The 23,845-nt window shown below is 38.9% G+C and overlaps 1 protein-coding gene across 1 annotated transcript; it reads left to right on the top strand.

Annotated features, from left to right (window-relative positions):
- The first annotated feature begins 4,615 nt into the window (after window positions 1-4,615).
- DCLK3 (doublecortin-like kinase 3) lies at window positions 4,616-15,765 on the top strand. Its single transcript, XM_010084122.1, has 4 exons — window positions 4,616-6,487; window positions 13,155-13,287; window positions 14,212-14,379; window positions 15,276-15,765. Exons 1-4 carry the CDS (start codon window positions 4,892-4,894, stop codon window positions 15,470-15,472), a joined length of 2,094 nt encoding a protein of 697 aa, XP_010082424.1. The 5' UTR covers window positions 4,616-4,891; the 3' UTR covers window positions 15,473-15,765.
- The last annotated feature ends 8,080 nt before the right edge of the window (window positions 15,766-23,845 follow it).

Here is a 23,845-nt window from a genome sequence, read left to right as displayed (position 1 = left end):
AATGAGCATCTACTTACTGTTTACCCTGGCTGTTCGTGCCTTTCACTGCATGCTTTCTGAACCCTGCTGTTACAACAGGCTTACTAACTTGTGGGCTTTTCTGTCATGGTTATTACTACAGCAACAAACATGGATTAGCATCTTTGTGATACCTGTAAAGAGAGGGCACGAACAGAGGAGCACCGTGGGATTGCCAAGAGGATGGAGAGTCAAACTGTCTTCTCAGTTCTGGTGCTTGACCCTCCTCTAGCAGTAGCTAAAGTAGCTGTTACAGGGGAAAAGACATTTTTGAAGCTTGGCTTGAAGAGAAAACTTCACCAGTAGTGTTTCCAACAGTAGGACTGTAAATAATGCCCATGTAAAATTTACTTGCTGTAAGAGGATGCCCGTGATCATATTTTGTTTCCATGTAACTAATTTAGCACATTGAGACTTGTCACACTAGTGCTTCAATCTTGGGCACTAACAGTGTGCACTAGCCCTGAAAGTTGCAACATTTAATAATTTACAGCGAGAAGAAGAGATCAAGGAAAAAACAGACATTTTAAGTATTTTGTTTATGCTAAATTGGGATCGATATATCAAAATGTCTCTCAGATATGCAGTTTCTGTCATGTGCAACTTTACTTGCGTGAAGAATGCTGCTCGTGTTTTGGGGAGTTTTCATGGTTGCTTTTGTAAATGGAGGCTTTCATATTGATCCAAGGCCCTCTAAAGAAATTGCAGAGCTTAAATAACACAATCTTATTCACAGAAAGCAATGCCATAACTAGATCCTCTTTCAGTGTTGCCTTCTGTTTTAAAATGTGTTGTAATACTCCTTGTAAAAATTTAATTCCTCTGCAGCCTGTGACTTGATAGCAGAATTAGCTGCTGGGTAAACCATTCCATTAATTACTGCAACTGTGATCTCAAGCAGGAGAGCCAAGAAGGGAATGCAAGATGAGTGGAAATATTTTAATTAATGAACAAAAACTTTGAGACCAGTCAAGGGAAGGGATAAGTTTTGAAGGACAAATGGTAGTGATAAATTTTTAATCGTGAGAATAGGTGACCTCTGTCAAACCCCATTACTCTGCTGTTGTAGGGATGTAGCTACACAATTCCTTAACATATAGATTAGTTGAAACTCTGTATACACACCTTATTCAGAGCTTAAGTCGTCCGAATTCACTTTAGTTTTACTCCGAGTCCAGAGTATGAACAAAAACCCTACATGGAAAGGTCACCTAGAGGAATTTTTATGGTTTCTCACATATGTCTTCCCCCCTACTCAGGGGGATTGATGGTGACTATCACAGACATTTTGTGAATTGGCTTTTAAAAATGAACCACAGAATTTGTGCTGCCTTACCGCTGACCTTCCACAGCGACAGTCCTCAGCAGCCTCCTCGGCCATGCTGCTCCCCTGCACTTTTCTGCCTTCTTCATCTTTTGCATCATCCTGTCTATTGATACTCCATGATACACCAGCATGTGTAGATAGATGTGTATACGGATAGAAAAATGCATGCATGCATCCATACATATTAACGTTTATAAGAAATATGTGTATTTGATAACCATTAGCTCTCAGTAAGACAGTACAAGAAAAAAAGCATTTTATTCTCTGATATATAATTTGCCAGTACTCAGACTCATTGAAGTGTGTTTCTGATCCCACCTCCTTCTTCCTCCCTCTTCCACTCGTATATAAATATGGAAAGAAGATTTTGAAGCAATATAAATTGTAGCTACAGGATTTGTGTATGTGCGTGACCTTTGAAGGCTTTCTAGAAATGCTTGTTATTGCTTTAAGTGTGTGCATTTTCCTGACAGATTGAGGCTTGCTTCTTGTGTATCAGTTAAAGTAAATATAGCATAACTGGAAAATAACAGAAATTATGACTGCAATAGTTGGAACAGGCAACCAAAATTAATTTTTTTATTTTATGTAATATATACATTAGTCAGTGGCTAGGACTATGACAAAATTTGGCCCTTTCCCTTTTCTCAGAAAACCTTTCGGAGATTCCTTGATTTAAGCATTCTTGTGACTTCCTTTTTCATCTTAGAAAAACATGCAATATGGTTTTTATTCATAAAATGATTATATCTAAACTTGTGGCTTGTGACAAACTAGTTTTGGCTAGGAATTAAGCCAGCGTAAAAAGGACAAAAACACATTGATGGATTGTTCTTAATAGTTACATAAAACAGCTCTTATTCCATTAGTGATAGAATTAAAAAAATAAACTCGTTTTCTGTTTAAAGCTTAGTCAATTTAGTGAAGAAAGGAAACATTACTGATGTTTGGGCAATTGAATCTATCAACAGTGCAGCCAGGCACTTAAAATGAATGGATTGTAAAAAGATGTGATATTAGCAGCATAGCTGGGGGAAACATAATCTGTGGGAAAAGTCATTATTAGTGCAGCATTGTTTTTGTGTTGTACCATGATTACAAGCATTAAAAATATCACACGCTGTTCCCGTAAGCAAGGTAATGCTTTGATGACAGTGGGTGTGCAAGAATCTGGAAATGTTCATTAAATCCTGAGCTTTGGCAGTTCCTGGTAACCAGCGTTTTCAGGAATTGAATTAGATTTCAGAGAACTATTATTACATCTGATTTTTTTTTTCTCATTTTTTTCCCCCATTCACAGAAGGCTTTATTCTGAGTGGAATGTAAATATCTGCTGAAAAATCAGTAGCACATATGTAGTCATCTTTTGATAACAAGAGATCATCCTTAAAAAAGCAGAATGAAGACAGAAATAACTTGTGCAACCACCAAGCATTAGTCACACGTAGCTCTTATATAATGCTTACGTCTTCAGTCGGCATGCTGGCAGCTGGGCTTCTTTGTAATATTTGTTTGGAGAAGCAGTATCTATCTCATTTGGCAGAGGAAGAAAACAAAGCCAAGAGTTGAGGGATGGGCTGGAGGACACACAGCACTTAGCTGGTGAGAGTATTACAATGAAGAGTCCATCATACATTGAACAAAGCCACCAGCAGAGTGGAGGTCTGTAGCAGTGTCTCCCTTTGTGCTTTCCCCACTCAACACCTGGCTTTTGGGATCTGCTGTTTTGGAGGGAGAGTGAGTGGATGCTGCAACACTTTGTAGTTTTCTGTTTTGTTTGTTCTGGGTGAGGAGGCGTATTTCCTCTTCACTCTATTATGCCTTCATGAAAAGGCCAAATAAAAACGCATAGCTTGAACTACTGAAAATGGCTTTTCAGTAGTTGAAAACCATAATGTAGTGGGTTTAACCTTGCCAGAACTCTTGAATGTGCATCTATGAACCCTAGCACCAAGAGGAATGCTCATAAGTGCAAATTTTCCTTTGTGGATTTGCCCACTGCACTGTGACTATGTAATGTATGAAAATGGGTGGGTTTTTCTGGGAGATGAGCCATTTGTGTATGGGAATTTCCTTGTAATGGTTCAGTAATCACTCTGGCTGCTTTCTTTTGGCTTGGTCCTGTTAGTTCATACATATTGAATGTTTGTTCCCAGCTGAACCACAAGACTATTAAATGGAGTTGGAGGCACTCTGTGATCTCATTTTGAAAGTTTATTTCTTGAGGCTGAAAAGAATTGCATTGTAATCAACTTTAATCTTAATAAGTACAAGAAATCAGAGTACTTTAAGGGACATTTTTATTCTTATCTTGTTGTGTTTATAGTTAATTGCGTTATAGCTTGGCTTGTCCATAACCATGTGTTATGTTTTCAGTTTTTTCTTTTCAGAATTACATGTAAAGAATGGTGCTGTTTTCTTTGGTTGATGTTGTAAGATGAAGTATTGATGGAAAAAACCATTAATGTCCCTAGAGGATATTCAGGACTTTGTGATTTTTATATAATTTTTAGAATAAAGTAGTCAAACCAAAATACTGGAAAAGTAGGACTCCAGTTATCAAACAAAACTAAGATGGCTTTTCGTTAAGGGTAAAAATTAAATTACATTGCTATTAAATGTACTATAAAATTGCTGTAAAATTATAGCAAAAGTAATACTTTTTAAAAAGAATCGCATTTACTTAATTTGTTATGGAAGCCTAGAAACTAAATGAATGGGCCAGGGAAAGTGAAGAGGAGATAATTATTTATAGGAAAATAAGGTTGCACGCACACAGCCATTTGGTAGCAATTTTAAACCAGAAATAATTGATTTCTTTTACTTCATGCAGTGTAATTGTGGAACTTGTTGCCACAGGGTTTACAGAGGCCAAAATTGTAATTGGGTTCAGAAAGGAATTGAGTGAGTTCCCGTTAGGTAGATTCATAAGAGGATGACAAACAATCTGGATGCAATCCTGGCACAATTAACCCTATTTTTTTTTGAGGATTTATGGAAGATAGGAGTATTTAGGAGAAGGATCGATTTGTTTCTAATATTATTATTTTTTAATAGCATTTCTCTGTCACAAGGCACATTTCCATTTTCTCACAAACTTGAAAATGTTTGTAGCTGCATGTATATGGAGTTCCTCCTTAGTGGCAGTTAGAGTTCTTCTCAAGTTCTTTATCTAGTGACAAGTAGAAAGCTATTACTCGGAGAGATCTGATGATGCAAAATGAATAATACACCTGCTTTTTGTTTTCTTTAGGACGCCGAGCTTTGTTTGACCATTCGTCACACAACGCAAGCTCAAAAGTAAAAGAGAGGAAACTACAAGGCACTTGTCCTCCTGTTGGTCATGGAAACTATGGAAAACCATGTTTGAGTGAAAGCAGTCATAGGTCCCCATTTTTTAATCCCCGTAATGGTTTTCACACGATACATTCAGAGCACAGTCCTGTGAAGCCAAGGATTATTACAGTGGTGAAACCTGGTGGACACACACTCAGAAGGATAACCTTGCTTCTCAACAGGAGATCGGTCCAGACCTTTGAACAGCTGATGTCTGACATTTCAGAAGCTCTGGGATTTCCACGCTGGAAGAATGACCGTGTGAGAAAGCTTTACAATCTGAGAGGCAGAGAAATACGAAGCATTTCTGACTTCTTCAGGGAAGGTGATGCATTCATAGCAATGGGGAGGGAGCCCCTCACTTTGAAGAACCTGGAAGTGGTATTACAAGAACTTTATCCTGAAAATCCTTATGCTGCCAGTGCTGCCATTCAGCAGAATGAGCTGCAGTCCCAAAAGCTGAAGAGCAGGCTGTATGACAAGGCTTTGAAAGTGGACAGTGGCTTTGATGAAACAGAAATTAGTAAGAACTGCAGCGATGATGTATCGCCCAAACTGGTAGCTGGACATGAAGGAAAAAGTCAAGCCAAGACAAAGCAAGAGGAAAAAATGAGAACCAAAAAAAAGTGGACTAGAGAGAGCTGGGGTTGTGAACAAGGAGTGAAGCCTTCTAGAAAGACCCAAGAAAGTGAGAGGTACCTCAACTGTGAGAGGAGTCCCGAGGAGGAATTAGAAGAGAGTTCAGAAGAGGTGGTGAAGTGTGAGAAATGTGAACAGGAAAGGCATGCCAGACAAAAATTACAAAGAGAAAGGCGGGCTGAGGCCTCATTTGAGAACAGAGAGCTGAACACAGGTGCATGTCAGAGGTACCATGTAGAAAGAAATGCAATAATCAGGAATTGCCGAAAATCTTCAGAAACTTGTCTGGAAGGTCAGGAAGGTGGTTGGAAAGATAATGGCTGTAAGAGGATGTGGAAGCCCCTCCATAGGAGTGTTAATGACGGGTTGGAGAAGCAAAAAAGGATCATTGAGAAGGAAAGGGATGTAGAGAAACATGAAAACCATGGGAAGGAAGTAGTAAAAGTCAAGAAGAATGCTGTAGAAGGGCTGCAGGTAACTCATGAAGTGAAGGGAGAGAATGGAAGCAGCTGCATAATGAACCAAAGTGGTTGGCTAAAGAAAGACACTATGAGAGATGCTGAGAAACTATTGAAAACACATAGGGAGGGCAGAGAGGCACACAAGGCTAAAGAGGAGAGTGCCAGAAGAGAGGGGAATATTACATGTAGAGAGAGTGACATGATGCGACAAGAAAAAACAGGAGAGCACAGATTGAATAAAGAAGAAAACAAGGCTCAGGGCTTGGAAAATGCAAGCCGGAGGCACACCATTAAAAACAGAACTGATGTAGAAAAACACTATGAGATTGGCAGAACTATTGGGGATGGGAACTTTGCAGTGGTGAAGGAATGTCGCCACTGTGACTCCAATCAGATCTATGCCATGAAAATTGTTGATAAATCCAAGCTGAAGGGGAAAGAGGACATGATGGAAAGTGAAATTCTGATCATTAGGAGTCTCTCTCATCCCAATATAGTAAGCTTAATTGAAGTGTATGAGACAGAAGCTGAGATCTACCTAATCCTGGAGTATGTCCCAGGAGGGGACTTATTCGATGCAATCATAGAAAGTGTGAAGTTCACGGAGCATGATGCTGCTGTCATGATCACTGACCTGTGCGAAGCACTGGTTTATATTCACAGCAAGAACATTGTCCACAGGGACCTCAAACCAGAGAATCTTTTGGTAAGCATTGGCAAACATATTGCATATGTGCAGGAGTTGAATTTATTTTCCTTTTAGTTATGGATCTTTGAGTATTTTTAAGCAAATACTGCACAGAAATAATGTGCTGTGGCAGGACTGTTTGGAAAAATGGGTCCAATTTTGAAGTGAAATTACCATTACAGTTTACTGCACATGGATCTGCTGTGCATTGCAAATAGTGCTTGCAGATAGAAGTAAAAATAAAAACAACCTGGCTTTCAGGGGTAGTGAGCACTTGTATTTTTCTGGAAATAGGATCTATTACTTAGCATCAGACTTTTGAGTATACAAGGATGATTTTTTTGGCATGAAGCATGCACTGAATCATAAGGCATCTTCCCTGCAGACCAAAAGTTATAAAATTGCTAATTTAGCTTATTTGTTTAATGGACTTTTTGTTCACTACAGTCACACATCCTGCAGACCGCTGTGCTAGTCCTCTACTGTAGTGATTTCTGTTTTGTGACAATTTATGTTCTTAGGAGCAGAAGTACAATGCAGTTGATTGAAATAATCTGGCAGTAAATTGTGAGTGTTTTAGTGAAATACAACACTAAAGTCAGCTCAAATACTAACTTCACGCCAAAGAGAAAAGTTATTTTTTCCAACACATTTCTCAGGCTGTGTTCTTTGTATCCAGCACTGAAGTCAATAGTGTTACTCACACGTGTGAATATGCATAGAAATGTTTGCAGTATTGACACTTCACAAGATAACCATCGTAGAACAGTAATGGTAAGCCACTCTCCCTTGCTAATTGTGTTACGCTCTGGGACTAGGGTTCCAAACTTCACCAAATATTTACCAATCTCTAACAAATTGTATTTGATCTGCTGGTGGAAGGTCATCATTAGCCAGAAAAAAGATAATAGACTATTTAGTCCTATGTGCCATTCAGTTCTTTAAGGGAATTACTTTTGGGAAGAAGTAAGTGAGAATTTCTGGGGAAAAGCAGCCGTGTAGGCTGTATGAAGTGCAGTGGTTGAACAAGGCTAGGCCTGAAAGGTTTGCTCCCAAACCTTTTGGCTAACGTATCTATACTAGGTCCAGCAGTGCATCCTGCTTAGTCTGATGAAAATTGTTGGCATGTGGTCTCTCTGTAAATAAGACAGTGAGTGCAAGCGGCTGGTTTGCACGAATAAGTATGCCTCTGGGCCCTGCCTTCATGCCTTGTTTTGCCATTAGAACAAAACCTCACTTAGAACCGCAGGGCTTTCTTCCAGAAGCTCATTTTCCATTATGAACCAGGCTCTACTCCTTATTTGCTGAAAATAAGCTAGTGCATGTGAAGCACCTGAGACCAGATGCATTATTTCCCTCTATAATATGTAATCATCACAGTGATGCTGGTAAGCGATGAGGCATGATACGGGTCCGTTCTGGTTGTTTTCACATTTAGTTCACAGCACTGCAAAACAGAGACTGCTGGGCAGTAGCAAAGTGTTGTAGCACTGAAATAATCGTGTTGCCCATTCTGACAGTCAGAAAATAATTTTCAAACACAGACTGGGCCCCAGCCTATAGGTATTTTGTCATGTGAGAAGAGTGTTACCCATACACTATGGGAAAGAAAATTCTTCCAGTTTCACCTTGCTGCTAATTGTCCATGAACACTTGTATTAATATCATTTGCATAAAGCATCCTTTTGAAGAGTTAGTCTGTTCAGCAAACCAAATGAATTTCTAAGCTCTTGGTAGTGTTGAATAGCTCACTAGCTATCTAATAAGCATCCCTATAAATACAGAACATCTGAGCAAGTTTACAGCGTTTCTGACTTTTTAGTATGCTGCTTTGAACACCTCAGAGTGACTGGAGCAGTAGCAGCAGAGTAGGAAGGAGAACTGCTACTAGTCTTAACCTCAGCCAATGCTGAACAAAACCAACCAGTATTGAAGGAAATTTCATGGATTCATCTGCTGTTGGCGGGTCAGGGGCTGGGGCAGTCTTCTGGAGAGCAAGCACAGTGCTGGAAGTGCTGGCATCCTGCAGGGATGTCCTTGGTTGTGGGATACCTCTTGCTTCAGATTGCTACACTGTGGATCTTTAAGTCTGAGTTAGTTTCCCTAGACTTTCTTTACGCACAAAGAACAGAAACAGGTACATACTTTTAGGCTGTTTCCTTGTTCGTCCTCCTTTGGCATCTTCTTTTGATCAGGCATTCTACTGTACTTCCTCTTTCCAGCAAATGGGGAAGAGAAGAGATCCCTAGTCTGTCTTACTAAGGAAATGTGTTTGTCTGCTGTATGCCGCTGGTAAGGACTCAGACCAATATGATCATGCTGTAGCCATTTATTATGCCTTGATTACACACTTTAATAAAGAGCTCTTGCAGATTTGGCAGCTACTAATTGGATAGAATGATTCTAAGATCCTAACAACAAAGTTACTATTGGCTAGCTTTCATCCTGGGAACGGGACCCTTAAAATTACTGAGTCATGCTGATTATTTACCTTCGATTCCTCCTTATCTCACTTACATTCTGCATAATTGCCTAAATTCTCATTCCTTGCTGATGTTTTTTCTCCTTTAGTACAAATCCACTACATGACCATTTTCTTCTAAAAAGGTTCCCACAACTGTAAAACTGCTTTATGTGAGAATCTAACCCTGCTTCTAGTGACTTTTGAACCTACTGGCTAATTTCCATCAAAGCTGACAGAGAAGCAGCAAACTGGGGAAAAAATATTTCCTTAAGTTTCATGCAAATAAGCAGCTGGGAAAAGAAGGGGAAACCCTGTCCCTACAGAAGAAAAGGTGGAAAAACACTTCGACATCTAGTGAATTGCAAAATTATTAACACAGAAGAGAGTTGGAAACCTGGTGTAATTATTAGTTCACTGCACTACTGTTCCTCTTATGGAACTGCCCTCTAGTTATAAACTTCTGTGACCGTCCACCATTATCCTTTCTTGTTTTTCCTCCTTCTTCTTTCACTACTGTGTCTGCCCACAATGATCAGACTTCTCACAGTGTAGCTGTGAGGCAGAAGGGTGGTGACTTGTGCTACAAAAACAAAATCTGTTTGACAGCTGGTGTGAAGACAGCTGCTCTGACTCCCTCCCATCTGCTAACAGGATCACCTCATTTAGGACTAGGTGTTCAGCGAGAAAACCTTTGCCACCAAGGATGAGCAATGTGGTGTATTTGGTCCTACAAAAGAAGCCAGTCACTTCTTTAATGCTACCTGGAGGAGCAGAATTTGTTGGCAATGTTTTTAGCTAAGGGACTTTTTAATTCTACAGGTGCTAGCATTTCTTGACTTGTGAGTGAGAAATTAGTTTCAAAGTGTAGTGGTGTTTCTCCAGGTTATAGCTGTAAAAGACACAAAGTCACCTCCTTGCCCCTTTTAGGGGGGAGGGGGAGGTTTGTATTTGTGTTCATGTACTCATCTCCTTGTACACTTCCCAAACATACTAATGTGGTAATTGTTTAACACTCAGCTTCATAAATAATATAAGTGTTACAGCTTTTTATGTTTGAGCTTTTTTCCTCCCCCACCTTTTTCTCTCTCTCAGACTTGTTTGTCTGAGAACTTCACATATAGCCTTTCTGTCCTTTAACTTTACTTTTGTGACACTAATTACACATACACAAGGCACTGTCAGAGGCTTCCAAGTGCATTTGAGATAAAATCCTGTTTAACCAGTTACCTGTCGAGGGTGTTCAGTATGATAAACCTATATTGGGAATTTCCTGTAAGATTTTTCATAGAGATTCTTCTAGCCAGCAGCAAGGGATGTCTGAAACTCAGACATGTAAGCAGTGCTTTTTCTTTAGCTCTACCTATTTCTAATATACAAATGTCCTATGGGCTAGTTTGCTTTCATGAGGTATATAAGAAGAATCTGAGCTACCATATATATGTGCATACAGAGAAATACTAATGCTATCAGTCATCATCCTACACTGATGGATTTCACAAGATAGACACAAAAACAAACAAGAGCATGAAGAACTGGGAGTCATCAACAGACAGGAGAAAAGGAAAAGATCAATTTATCCCTTCTTTGAAGATGAACTTGGCTTTGTATTAGTGTTTTCTTCTGGATATATGGCTGGGATAGCTAGAAATCCTCAGACAACAATATCCTACTATAGCATCTGCATTTGAGAGAGTAGTGAGCAATTCTGTCTGCCTTTAGTCCAAGACTACCAGATACTGGCTTCCCTTGCAGTTGAAGGGCACGAATAGTTGTATGGCCTAAATTGTCTGTCTATAGAAAGCGTACTGAATGCTGGTCTTCCTTATCTCACTTAACTCTACAGGCAGGTAAGACAAGGTAACACTCTTAAATGGACTTTTGGAACCATTCTCAGTAGTTTTGAATGGACAAGCAGTAACAGCTGTCTTTTAGGGGTCACAGTAAGGCTAGTATAGTAATTTAATGTTTCCATTTTTGCTTTATTCTCACTGTTTCACAGAGCACATACTGTACATGTCAGAGTGTCCGAATCTGGGGATGAAGGGAATGGTCACCTTGCTGAAACTGGCTTGTGTTGTTCTGAGCACAGTGTTAGTGCTAGTGTATAACAAATGCATGATGTAAAAAATAATACTGTGGTATTAACTAAAGATTCTACAGAAATGCCTAGAAAGTAAGTTACAAGGCCAGTCAACTTTCAGGTTTTAGTGCATGACCTGACAATCTTCATATCCTGTTAATCTGTCTATAAGCACAAGTTCTTGTGAGAGTCAGAAACAAAAATGCATCGTTTGTCCCACTCTCTGCTCTTCATATCAATCTCTGCTGCTTTGACTCTTCGTTGCAGATTGCCTCCCCCTTTCCATTGTCTCTGCCTAGCAATCATAGTCAGTTTTTGCTTGGTCCACAGCAAGCAGGCTGTATTAGATCTACCTCAGCTTGATAGGACAAGAAGAAACGGCCTCAAGTTGCACCAGGGGAGATTTAGGCTGGATATTAGAAAAAATTTCTTCACTGAAAGAGTGATCAGGCATTGGAACAGGCTGCCCAGAGAAGTGGTGGAGTCACCATCCCTGGAGGTGTTCAAGAAACGTGTAGATGTGGTGCTTAGGGACATGGTTTAGTGAGTTAGGTGGTGTGGGTTGACAGTTGGACTTGATGATCCTTGAGGTTTTTTCCAACCTTAATGGTTCTATGATTCTATGATTCCATGATTCTAAGATGCTGAGGAGCTCTGGGCAGAGGTTTTCAGGTGTGCTGACAGGTTACATGCTGTCTTTGAAATGATTGTCACAAAGCTGTGAAAATATACCCACGGTGCATGCTGTTCCTACCTGTTCGGTAGTGAAGTAAGATGACAGCTCAGTGGTTTTGTCCTGGAAGAACAGATGGTGCAGTATTGCCACCTTGTGCTGTGATGAGAGATTAGGAGTCTGGCATCCTGATAAAGGAAAAAGCACAACAGTGTATTTTACAAAGCAAGACATTTCCGGCTGATTTTGGACAAGATAATTTTTTTTTTTGGGATTGGGATTAAGACGAGTGTGTTCTCCACCTTTCCCACCCCCCTGCTGGTTTCCAAAAATTGATATAAATATTTCAGTATTATTTGTTTTAGCACAGTAGCATGGAGAGTATTAGTTGAAATTCCACATGACTTAATTTTCTTATAAAATAATAATTTTCATAGTACATATAAAATTGAGCATTTCAGTTGTGAATTTTTGTAGCATTCTACCATTATTACCCCTATTATTAAAATATAAATCCAGTGGATAGATGCTGCTCTAGAAAGTAACTGTTACCTTTGTAATTTATTCTTCATTTTTGTCAGCTGTTGTGTCCACAGTGCATCATGGCAAAAAGTCACCATGAAGTTGACTAACGTAATAGAGAAAATGGCTATGGCATTTTAGTTTTGTCCTGCAGAAGTTTTGACTGCATTGTCACTATGTCAGTGACATATTTTGTTTCTTAAAATAGTGTTTCATTAACTGCGTTACAAATTAGTGGTAAAGACCCATACTTACAAAATTAGAATGGGAAGAAGTGTTTTGATTACTTTCCAAGTGGATGTAGGAGATGGGAACTGCTGAAAAGACCCATTTAGGCGGACATTCTGCATGGATCCATTTCCCCAGCTCTTACAATGTGGGGGCTGTGACTCATTTATTTTCAGGGCAGCAAGCAGAGTAGCAGAGTAATTTGCAAATAAAGTACAACTTTTGTTGTCTGTTTCGGTTTTTTTTTTGTTAGACTGGTGTGATGGTGATAATGCTCTTCAAGTGACACTGTGAAGTCAGTAGCTTAGCTGGAAATATTGCCTTTAAGCATAAAGACGCCTACAGCATTCTTTGATTTCCTAAGGGAAAAGAAGAGTTTACTTTCCCAAGAGAAAATAACAACATTTAATTGACTCTTGGTTATTTTTTATCTTCCTCCTTTTCTTTTCTTGAAAATTACAGTGTGACAGAGTTTGTAGAGCGAAGTTTTCTTTTTCCATTATTGTTTGTCCTTTTATATATATGCACTCTCTTAGTATATAGGGGGGAAAAACACTTTCTGAATACAGTTTATCAAAATACTGTTTCCATTTCATGTTGCTTTACTTGAAGGCACTATTATTAGTACTTCTTACTGATTTTTATTAACTACTTCCTTTCTATTTTTCTGTCTTAAAGTGCATCTGGACTAAATATATGTATTTTTTGTTGCGTGTAGGTTCAGCATAATGCAGATAAATCTACTACACTGAAACTAGCAGATTTTGGCCTTGCAAAGCAGGTTACAAAACCCATATTTACTGTGTGTGGAACACCAACGTATGTTGCCCCTGAAATACTTGCTGAGAAAGGTGAGTGTATATAATTTATCATAAATCATACAATTACTCTGAACTTTCTAATACTGCAAATATCCCAGAATGTTTCAACCTATGATATATCTTTACAGAGAGGAGGTTGACTAGCAATATAATCTGTGAAAGAAAAAAGGAAAAGAAACCTTTTAGCTTTTCCCAAACACAAGCATGACATCAGTCAAGTTTGCAATCATTAATGTCTGTGATAATACAACACTGATTTCCAAGCAGACCAGCCATAAAATATCGTTGATGGTAATTGCCGAAATGGGGAAATGAGCACAGGTTCATGTTGCCATTGAGGATAGTCAGCCCCGTTTCATGACTGTAACCCAAACAACTTTCCAAGACCCGTAATGATGCAAAAACATTGTGAACATATGTGTCAAACTTACGTAACAAGCCAAAACATGTTTGACATCAGAAGAAATTTTGGAGATTGCATATCCAAAAAGATTCAGACCTGAAAAGGAGTCAGTTTTGTTGATGACTCAAACAAAGCTATTTCTGGTTTTTGTTCTGTGGAGCTGGGTTGCACATCTCCAATTATATCTAGTTTCAATGGAAACTTGGCACTCCCTTAGTGCTTTTTTTGAAGGGAATCTGAGGAGGGCTATTTCAGAAATATATGCTGTGTTTTCTCAATTAGTCTCCAATTGACACAGGCCTTGTGAAACAGTGTTTGTGAAACATGTAGAAGAAGAGAGGCACTATGAGAGCTGTAGTCGTTAACAGACAGAGCAGTTCAGCGGGTAAGCATGGTGTACCAGCTACTTATTCTTCTGCTGACCTCATCTTTTTGAGAAACTGAGCAGAGCTTGTGTTTCTTGGAAAACAGAATGGAAAAAGAAACAGTTCCCTACCAGTTGTGAGTTTTCTTTCTGAAACAAAACTTTTGGTTTGTCTTTTCTTCCTTAGGCTATGGGCTTGAAGTGGATATGTGGGCAGCTGGTGTGATCCTTTACATTCTGCTCTGCGGTTTTCCCCCTTTTCGCAGTCAGGAACGTGATCAAGAAGAGTTGTTTCAGATCATACAGCTGGGTCACTACGAGTTCTTGTCCCCCTACTGGGACAATATTTCTGCAGGTAAGATGCAGCATGTGTAGCAGATCTGAGAAGCGACAGATTTCTTCCCTGGAGCGGGAAGAACTCCCTTTTGTTTAGGACAGTGAGCTCAATTAACTTGGGGGTGTCTTACAGGTTTCTGTTGTGTGATTCGTATTTAAACGTATGTTCACAATTAAATGTGAATTTAGTCCTCTGGTAATATTGGTGGCTGTGAATCTGAATATTATGTCTGATTAGTTTAATAGATTGCTCCCTTTCTGAGGCAAGAGCAAGGATTTTCCTCACCTTCCTTACAAGAGCTGTCTTTGTACAAAACAGTACCAAAATTTTCTCCAGGATTATGTTAGATTGTAAAGATGTATGCAAAAATCTCAAAAGTTGAGAATTAAATCCTTGCTCTGCAGAACACAGTGTGTGGATTTTCTATTGAGATCAATGGGGTCTGCATATAGTAGTTTTTTCCTTCTTCCAGGGTAGTACAGTGTCTTCTGTGCACTTTTTGAAAATCAGAAACCCTAAAGCCCCTCTCTCCCTATGCAGTCTTTTAAAGAACATGCTTAACGTCATTCTATGACTTTTATGCTCCTTGAAGGATGAGATACACAATGCAAATTCCTGTGAATCTGAACGCCTAGCCTGATGCCTTCAGCATGTTCTCAAGATTAAATTCCCTTCATTTTCTCCCCTCTTACTGAAGGGGAAAATGAAAACAGTAAAAGGTATGCTGGAGATTTAACATCTCCTGTCACTAGTTCTAAATCCAGTTGTTAGAATATCTTCTAGGAAGAGTCACAAAAGTCATTATGGTAAAACTAATAAGAAAAGATAAGAAGTACATTTTGTGTAGGTGTAACTGTTGGCATCATCATGTCACTGTTCTTTTCCCCTCTCTCCTTTTCTTTCTTTCATAATAGCAGCAAAAGACCTCATAACCAGGCTGTTGATAGTGGATCCCCAGAAGCGTTACACAGCACAACAAGTACTTCAGCACCCTTGGATCAGAACAGCTGGAAAAACTAACAGCAGAAATTTGCAGAGGGAAGTGACAATAAACATTGAGCGTCATTTCCGGGCCCAGCGCCGAAAGGAAGTTGCAGATGAGGATACATGAAATCTTGTCAAGCTCATTTAGTCTTCTTTTTATTGATTAACAAATATATTTAAGTTTTCTTTTCTATATGGATCAGGCCTTTAGTGTATAGCTGTTGCTGGCCATTGCCATGCCTTTTTTTTTTTTTTAATTCTGAGATTCTGAAGAAGGACAGAGATCAAATTCTCATCCACCTCCCTATGGTGTTACTTGGGAGTCTCTCTGTTGACAGCAGTGGGGACTAGATATTTCCTGGAGGGTATCTATTATTTTTCTTTAAATACTGATTTAGTCTTTTACCTTACAAAATGTATATCTTTTAGATGACAAGTGTTTGCTTCTGTGGCTGACACTAGTGATGACTGTGAAATGCTTTCTCTTGTCTCTTTTTGTATGATACTTTCCAGGAGTTTTGTGTTTTTAACGTGTTATGTTTATAATGTTTTCAAAATAGCTGTCTGCATACACATCCTGTACTAATTCTGTAAACTGTCTTTTCACCAATTCTTGCTAGCAATGGAGAAGGTGAAGGAATAAAAAAAAGTGAATATATTCTTTAGCTGTAGAATATGTTAAATAAGCAGTGAGATAGTATTTATTAAGTTGTGAGGGAAGAAAAATCCTTATAGACTAGATCAGGTATTTTATGATATCTCCCTTGGCAACATCTTTAATTGGATGTTCTCATGGACAGGGCAAGAGACTGTGCAATGTTTCTGTTAAACTATGGGAGCACTGTTGTAGTATGGTAGTTTCATTTGTTTATGAGAAGTGGGAAGATATCATGGCTGATACCTTTTCAAGACTGTAGTAATAACTTTCAAAGTGCTTTTCTTCCTACTCTGGGAAGTAGGAAGTTAAGCAATTCTAAGGGAACTTTGGTTCTTTTCCCGAAGGTGTATTTAGGGAATGATAACCCAAGCATTTCTTCATACTGATTTTTTTCTTAGGAGCCATCCATGTGCATCTCTGACTTTTCCATGCTGATGGAGAAGAGAAAGCTGGGAAGCTGCTTTTGTGACTTAAGTTAATCCTTACCTTCATGGTTCCCCTTTCATCAACACACTTCATAGCAATTCAGCTTTTATGTACTTATGTACTTTTTCAGTGTAGTTTAGCAATTGTTTGGGTTTTTTTCCCTGTTGCCTTCACTGGGAACTCTCTCTCCTTGCTTCCATGAGAATATCAGATGAAATTGCATTAAAATTCAGCTTGGGGAAAAACAACAGCTTGTTGGCTATGGAAAGGTCTCCCAGGGGAAGTGTCAGATGGTTCATTGCATACATTTTTTACAATTTGATTGGATGCAGTTTTAAAGAAATCTGGGGGGGGGAGGGAGGGGAATACAGTCGCGAGAAGGGCCGTGACCCAGAACAGCTTTGGAATCTCAGAATTTTTGTTTAACTAATCAAATCCAAAAAGCACTTAAGTTGTCTGTTTTATAGTGCTTTGTCCAAAAGTTCCATATACTATATTGATGTTAAAATATCAGTGGTATTAGCATTGGAATTGTAGCTTATAGAAATGAATGAGAGTATTTTAAAATTGCAGAGCTGCTGCTCTGCCTGTGTATTTCATAATGAGAAATGTCTGAAGCGTTGCAGAAGCAGCAGAACATTTTCATAACTATATGAACCAGAATATTATTTTTGGTGAGTGCTAATATTTTGTGTGAACTTTCTGAGTTACCAAAAAGCATGGGGTACTGTCCTCATGTTTCTGTTTCAACTTGTGACAGATTTGCTGCGAGAATGATGTATGGAAGTAGAGACAACTTGGCTTTTTGAGGGGAATTGCACTTTCAATTGAACTGGTTTATTTTAACACATATTGGAATAAGACTTGATGTGGTGTTCAAGAATTTGTGGAACAAACCAGTCCAATCTTTATTCTTTGCCTAAGTAGTGTTTATATGATATGTCGTACTTCTGCTTTAGAGGCCCTGAGTCAGGAAGACTTTGCTGTTTCCTGAAAACAAGAATGGATTTAAGTGCTTTCCTGAAAACAAGAATGGATTGAAGTGCTTTCCTGAGTTAAGGCTATGCGTAACCTCGTATTTTAAATGCATTACATGGTCTTTGAGTACTAGTAATAACTTCTCTGTTAATTTGAGTCTATTTTGGATAGGAAACTGTGGAAGAATAGCTTCTGACTTGCAATATTATATTTTGTAATTATCTTATTTTTAATATAGTCATTTAGGAATAAAGTTTGAAGTGACAAAAAGAATAATTTACCAGCAATGAATCTGACAGTTTGGAGATTGTGTTACGAGTTGCCTTTTTCACCTTGAAGAACCTGTCTACAACCTTATACATAGTGCAGAAGATAGAGAATTTTTGTGTAATGAGTATAAAGGTAATTATTTTTTCAAAGATTGTTTTTCTCTCAAGTTCTCTAGGTCCCAGCCAGACAAACATGGACCATGCTGTGTTCTGTCACTGCATTGCATCTGTAAGGACAGACACTGCTGTGGCAACACTGGGGGACTGGTTTGTTGGTGTCACTAATAGACGTGTGGCATTAAGCCCTCCTTGTTCAGCCTGGAGGCTGAAAAAGCTTCCAGGTGCTTCTCAGGGTTTTTGGCTCTTTCTTTCTCTCTCCTACTTTAGATATTCCTTCTTTCCTCTCATTGCTTCCAGTGTTCTTGTCCTGCCTCTGTGCTGCTCTAAAGAGTCCAGGTCCCCAGCTGTTATTGTTTAAGTTGCTTGAAGCAACGACACAACACATGATTCTGGTGAGCTCAGCCTCAAACATTGCTTGCTGATGTTGAAAGTTAGTAAGATTAAAGAGGTCTCAGACAAAAAAAAAAAAAATGGTGAAAATCCCTTACTGGTCTCCAAGATCTCCAGTGTTCCCTCATCTCCTACTGCCGTTTCTCAAGCTTCCCTCTTCCTATTGTGTGCCATTCCAACATAGACCTGATCTTCACTTCCTATAAGACTGTTTCTAATACATGAACCAAATTCACACTCCAGGGGGGAGGATTTTTGCTGTTGTTACATTCTTTCCTGAGCTTTTTCTAATGATTACTGTCTCATTGGTTTCTGAAGTAATCTTCCCCTTATGTTTGATTGGTTCCTTTGTCTACAGGAAGTCTGAGGAAGCTCAAAGCTGGGGAAGATTGAAGTCTCAAGAGAGCAAATTCTTGCTGATTTGTTTGGAAGAAGAAATATCCCTCCTTGCTCTTCATTAAATCTTTCTGATTTAGACTCTCACTTGGGATTATACTCCACTGGAAGTAAGACAAGTTATAGTGTCCCTAGCTCTTTAGATACTAACAATGAAGAAAGTAGAATGTAACACCAAGAAAAACAGACAATAAACCCCTCAAAATTCAAAATATGAACTTGCAGACCTCAATAGAAAAGATCCACTTACAGAGGATTTGCTAGGTCTGAGGCAACAGAAGGGAGGAACCTGTTTGTTTTCTGCAAGCTTTTACAAATCAGATCAGTAGGAATCCTCTCATGCCTCTGAAGGGTGTTGGTTGATTCCTATCTCACAACCAGAGATCCTGACTGAGTTCTGGTTATGCCAGGGTTATTTCGGTACTATCTGGTATTGATTATTCCAAAATCTTTATCTCTTGAGAAACCAGAGACCCTGACTCTCTGTAATCTTTAGCCATAGACTTGGCTTACCCTCTAGTTGTTTTTCACGTGTGCTATTACATTTCATTTATCCTAGTCCTCACCTACCTATTTTCTATCACCTATCCTCTGACTACTGTAATCTACCTCTTTTCTCCCCTCAGATGACTCCCGTTACTGAAAGATGGTGAAATCTTCACATAATATGTTCTTCTACGGGATGTGCTGGCCCTAGAAATAGGAAATAGAAATGGGGCCAGTGCAGGAAATGAGCAAAAATTTTTGAAAGTGTTTAGACATACAAAAGTGTGCAAAAGATACTGGCATTTCACACTGCATGGTGCTTAACTGCCTTAAAATGAACAATGGGTATTTGGTCCTTGCTTGCATCTTTAGTCACGTAGTATTTAAAAAGGCGTGCCCAAGAGACTCGTGATTGAAACTTGGCAGTAGAGCAGAGACACTCTTCCCTCTGGGACACACTCTAACTGCTTTTATTCAGGGACCCCTCTTCTTCATCTTAAGATTTGTTTAGCTACTCTGCGGAATAGCTGAACTCAAACCCCATTTAAATCTGCTGTCTCTGTTCTGGCTGGCATTATAATTCCTGTATCTCTGTTACTGCAATTTTCGGCTGTAAGGTGAAAGAGGGGTGGTGGAATGTTCTCCTCTGAGCTTGGGCCTTTTGGGTTATGGTCCTATTGTGAAAGGGAAATTTCTGGAGTTGACTGCTTGCCTTTCTGCAAGTGTCCAGATTTGGGTGGTATTCAGTCTGCTTGAAAATATACTAGGCTTGCTGTGCTTATATAAACTGATCTTCCCAAACACAAGTGAGTATCAGTCTGAAATCTTTCTCCTACCATTTCTTCTGTCACCTAGATTTCTCTTAATTTAAGCAATGTATGGAAAATGCTTTTTATGTTGCTGGGCATGCATTTTTCTCTCCTCTCCGAGTCCACCAGTAAAATACTTTACTGTTGACATTCTTGCTCCTGAAGGGAATATGGGCACTTTAACTGGGCTGACAGTGTATATGGGCACTGTTTGTTCTACAATATGGTTTATTTGCAACTAGGCTGAAGGTGTCATTTGCTAAACTGAAATACATTGTAGACTTCAGCAGAAAAGTGGTTGTTCCTCCCCTTCACTCTCATAAAGGCAAACTATATAATGGATGTTTTATTTCAATATTCTTTCCAATAAATTGGGAAAAAATTGTGTGGCCAAGTATTTTGAGATTTTTTTATTATTATGACAATTTATCTATTTGGAAAATGCTTGTTTTATAAGGTTTGCAATTTTGTTAAGTATTGTGTGTACCTTCATTTACACTTAGAATGACCTATTTGAATGCTGCAGTCCTTTGAATACTTACAGATGTGTTTTTCTTTGCTGCTGTACGTAATGCCATTGAAACCAAGGCGTTTCTTTGCAAAACTGGAGCTAAGATTCTTTCCACCACCATTTTTGTCCCTGTACAGCATCAATTATTTCTGCTATGACGTTAGAGCAATCTTGACAAGCAGAGCTAGCTTCACTGAAGTTTAATTGTTATTTAATTACAAGAAGTTAATTAATTACAGCCATAATCCAAGTGAGCGAGCAGTGTTGTGTAAGACTACAGCGATGCTCACAGATCTGAGTTCTCCCATCATTAATTCTTTTTCTGTAGAGTTCAAGTTTGTTTAGAAGATTTGCTTTGTTTGTGGAAACAGGCATTCTAGTTGAAAATGAGTTGGTTGCAGAGGTGTCTTTTTCAAAGGACACTGTTTCTTAGTAGGTTGTGTGTATTTCAGTTCTGTTATTAAAAAGGGTATTTTCCTGCAGGCCTGCAGTGTCAACTGATGCAGTGGAAATAAAAATGCCTCCAATATATTGATGGTGTTTTCGAAGAAGCTACCTCTTCTGGATGTGAGCATGTGTGACAAAGTGGCTGCCAATGAGAACCAGTCCAGGCTCTCATTTGTTACGGGTTCGTACTAAAGAGACCTCAGGCTCCTCACTACTCTTAGAATAACTGTAGACTGTTAGGAATGACTGACTTTTCTGATAATCCCACAAATTTATTGCACTGCATTTTATTGGCATGTATAGGCAGCTAATTAAATCTGATTTAATGCTTTGCTGTCAGGAGTGGGATTCAGCTTTGTTTCACATGTTGCTAGTAGGTGAATTCAGAGTCCAGCAATATGTTTGTTTTTTTTTAAATGGGCCATTAAAGTTGTCACTGATACATGATATTTATTTGGAAAAGAAGAGGTGACACTGTGTATCATCCAGTTTGCTGATTCATTCTTTTGCCTTGAGTTATACACAGATGTTATATTCCTGCAAAATTTTATCTTTTGATATTAGAGCAGTTTTGAAAATGTAGCAATTGGAAAAACAGAAAAGGTAAAGCTAATAACCTTAAACTGTGACTGGGAAATATATTTTGTTTTCTGAATTCAGAAACTGAAATAAAGAGCTGGAACCATCTAAAAACTTAGAGAAATGCAATATTATTCCTGTAGTAAATGTTTTAGCAATTCAAACAATAGGAATATTTGACCTAGTGAGAATACTGAGCCATGCAGTGCGTTGCTAGGGGTAAGCAGGTGATACAACAGTCAACTTCTGAAAGAGTTTGAGATCGCTACAGTGGACAAGGGGTGCAGGGCTGAATAAGGGGTGCTCCTTCTAATCACTGGCAAAGTGTGATACATCATAACAAAAGGTTATCACTGCGTCATCGTTGCTGTGGCAGTTGACAAAGCCTTCTAGATTTCAGTGGCAACCACTGTATGGCAAAAGGGCATTTCTTGTGAAGGATTTCAGCGTAAAACATTTTATATAATGGTTGATGTCAAGGATTTCACCAATGAAGACAGTTTTCTAGAAAATGGAATTGTGTGATCATGAACTGCTATGATAAGTTGTCAAGCAAGCCTTATTGCTGGATATTCAAAAAGAGTGCAATTTTGTGATGCCTAAGCATTTGCAACGATCCAGCTTGCAATGCTGACAGTTTTAATGATGTTTTAATGTTTCAGCGTATAAACTTATTATTTAACAGGCTCAGAAGAAACCTATGTGCCTAGTGTTAAGGATGGAACTAAATGGGTTGAATACATTTTATTCATTTCAGCTTGACTGGAAACATACTGGGCAAAATAATGTTCATATGGTGACTAATGGGTGAAAGATGTATTATTGACCAGCATTTCAAATGGAAGGGTAATGTGTCCTTAAAAATGTGAGCAAGTTGTCTGTTTGGCTAAAGGCCAGCACGTGTCCTGATAGAGTATTGTCTCTATGTACTTTAAACAAAGAAAGAAAGAGAGACTCCATGTAAAGTAGCTCCCCACCATTTGAAAGAAAAAAGCTTATGAAAGAAAAAAGTGGGGAAAAAAAATAAGAGAAGGAAAAGCTGAAGAAAAACTTAACTTTTCCTAAAATATTTTCTTAAGTAAATCAATGCCATAGGCAAATCTAACAAAGCTTCAACTGAAATAAAAAATGTCTTTTCCCTTGCGATGAACATTCTTGTGATGGTTCCCCAGTTATTTCTGTGTGTCTGGGGATAACTGATTCCAGGCAGATACTACAGCAACTGCTAGCGTTATCCCACCTGAATCATAATTCTCTAACAACAGGACAGGATGAGTGTCCCTTAAAAGAAATAAAAGCAAAACTGCTCCACCATGTAAATAACTCTGAGCAATTACTCAGCCACACAAGAACTTTATGGAAGTTTATTTTTAAATGCTTTCATAACTCATGCAATTAATGTTCAAGGGACAAACAGAGCTGGATGTTAGAATGTGACAGTAATAAACCCTTCCTGACAGGTGAAGGCTCACATAAACTAATGGTAAATGACAGGTAAGGTTGTAAAATCAGAATATTCCAAATATTCCTATGTATTTGCCATAAGCAAAGATTCCTCCACAAACATGTTCCAAAATATATATTTCAAAATTAAAAGATATTCTGGTGTTTCTGAGGGTGTTTCTGTGTGTCTCAACAGATTTGAGCCTGTGTACGCTGATGATGGCTTTTCAGGTTAGCAGTTTCCATGGGGGCTGCACGTGTGTTTTAGTGACATAAATGCTGTCTTCTGTGCTGGCTCTTCTGTAGGGTTAGTTCTCGGAGCCATCTGCCGGTGTTGCTCCTTTTCCATGTAGGAGAAAAGGAATACATTATTCAAAATGTGGTGTCAAAAATAGCATCATCAGATCGTTGTTTTAATGAATCAGTGATGGGACTGCTATGAATTGTGCCAACAACTAAACAGCCTTTACCCGAAGGATGCTTTGGATGAACTCTTGGACAGATCCTGTGTGAGAGATTCTGGGAAGAGAATAGATAATCCAGCAGCTTCATTCTGGCAAGGTAAATCACCAGGAATCCGAATTTGCTGTTGTTCAACTGATTTTCAATGTCGAATGGACTGATAGAGGAAGGGTAAGGACGGACAGCTTTGGTTTTTAAGTGGAAGCCTCGTTATTGACAGGCTATAATGGTTTGGATTCTGGGGAATTTTTTTGCACAGGAGCAGGCAATCCCCTGGTGTTGGAAGTCAGGTAAGCAGGACAGAAGACCAGATTGGCTGAACAGGGAACTTCTCTTGGAGCACAGGAGGAAGGAGAAATGGTATGATGTCTGGAAGTGAGGTCAGGCTTCGCAGGCAGATTACAGAGCTGTGGTTCTGTGGTTCGCATAGACAGGGAGAAGACACAAAAGACCAAAGCTCAACTAGGGCTGAAATTGTCCAGAGTGTCAGACATCAGGAAAGGCTTTTTTCAGTGTGTTAATAGCA

Source organism: Pterocles gutturalis, unplaced genomic scaffold (assembly GCF_000699245.1).
Source record: "Pterocles gutturalis isolate BGI_N339 unplaced genomic scaffold, ASM69924v1 scaffold27100, whole genome shotgun sequence".
Taxonomy (NCBI): domain Eukaryota; kingdom Metazoa; phylum Chordata; class Aves; order Pterocliformes; family Pteroclidae; genus Pterocles; species Pterocles gutturalis.
This window is presented reverse-complemented; position numbering and strand designations above follow the sequence as displayed.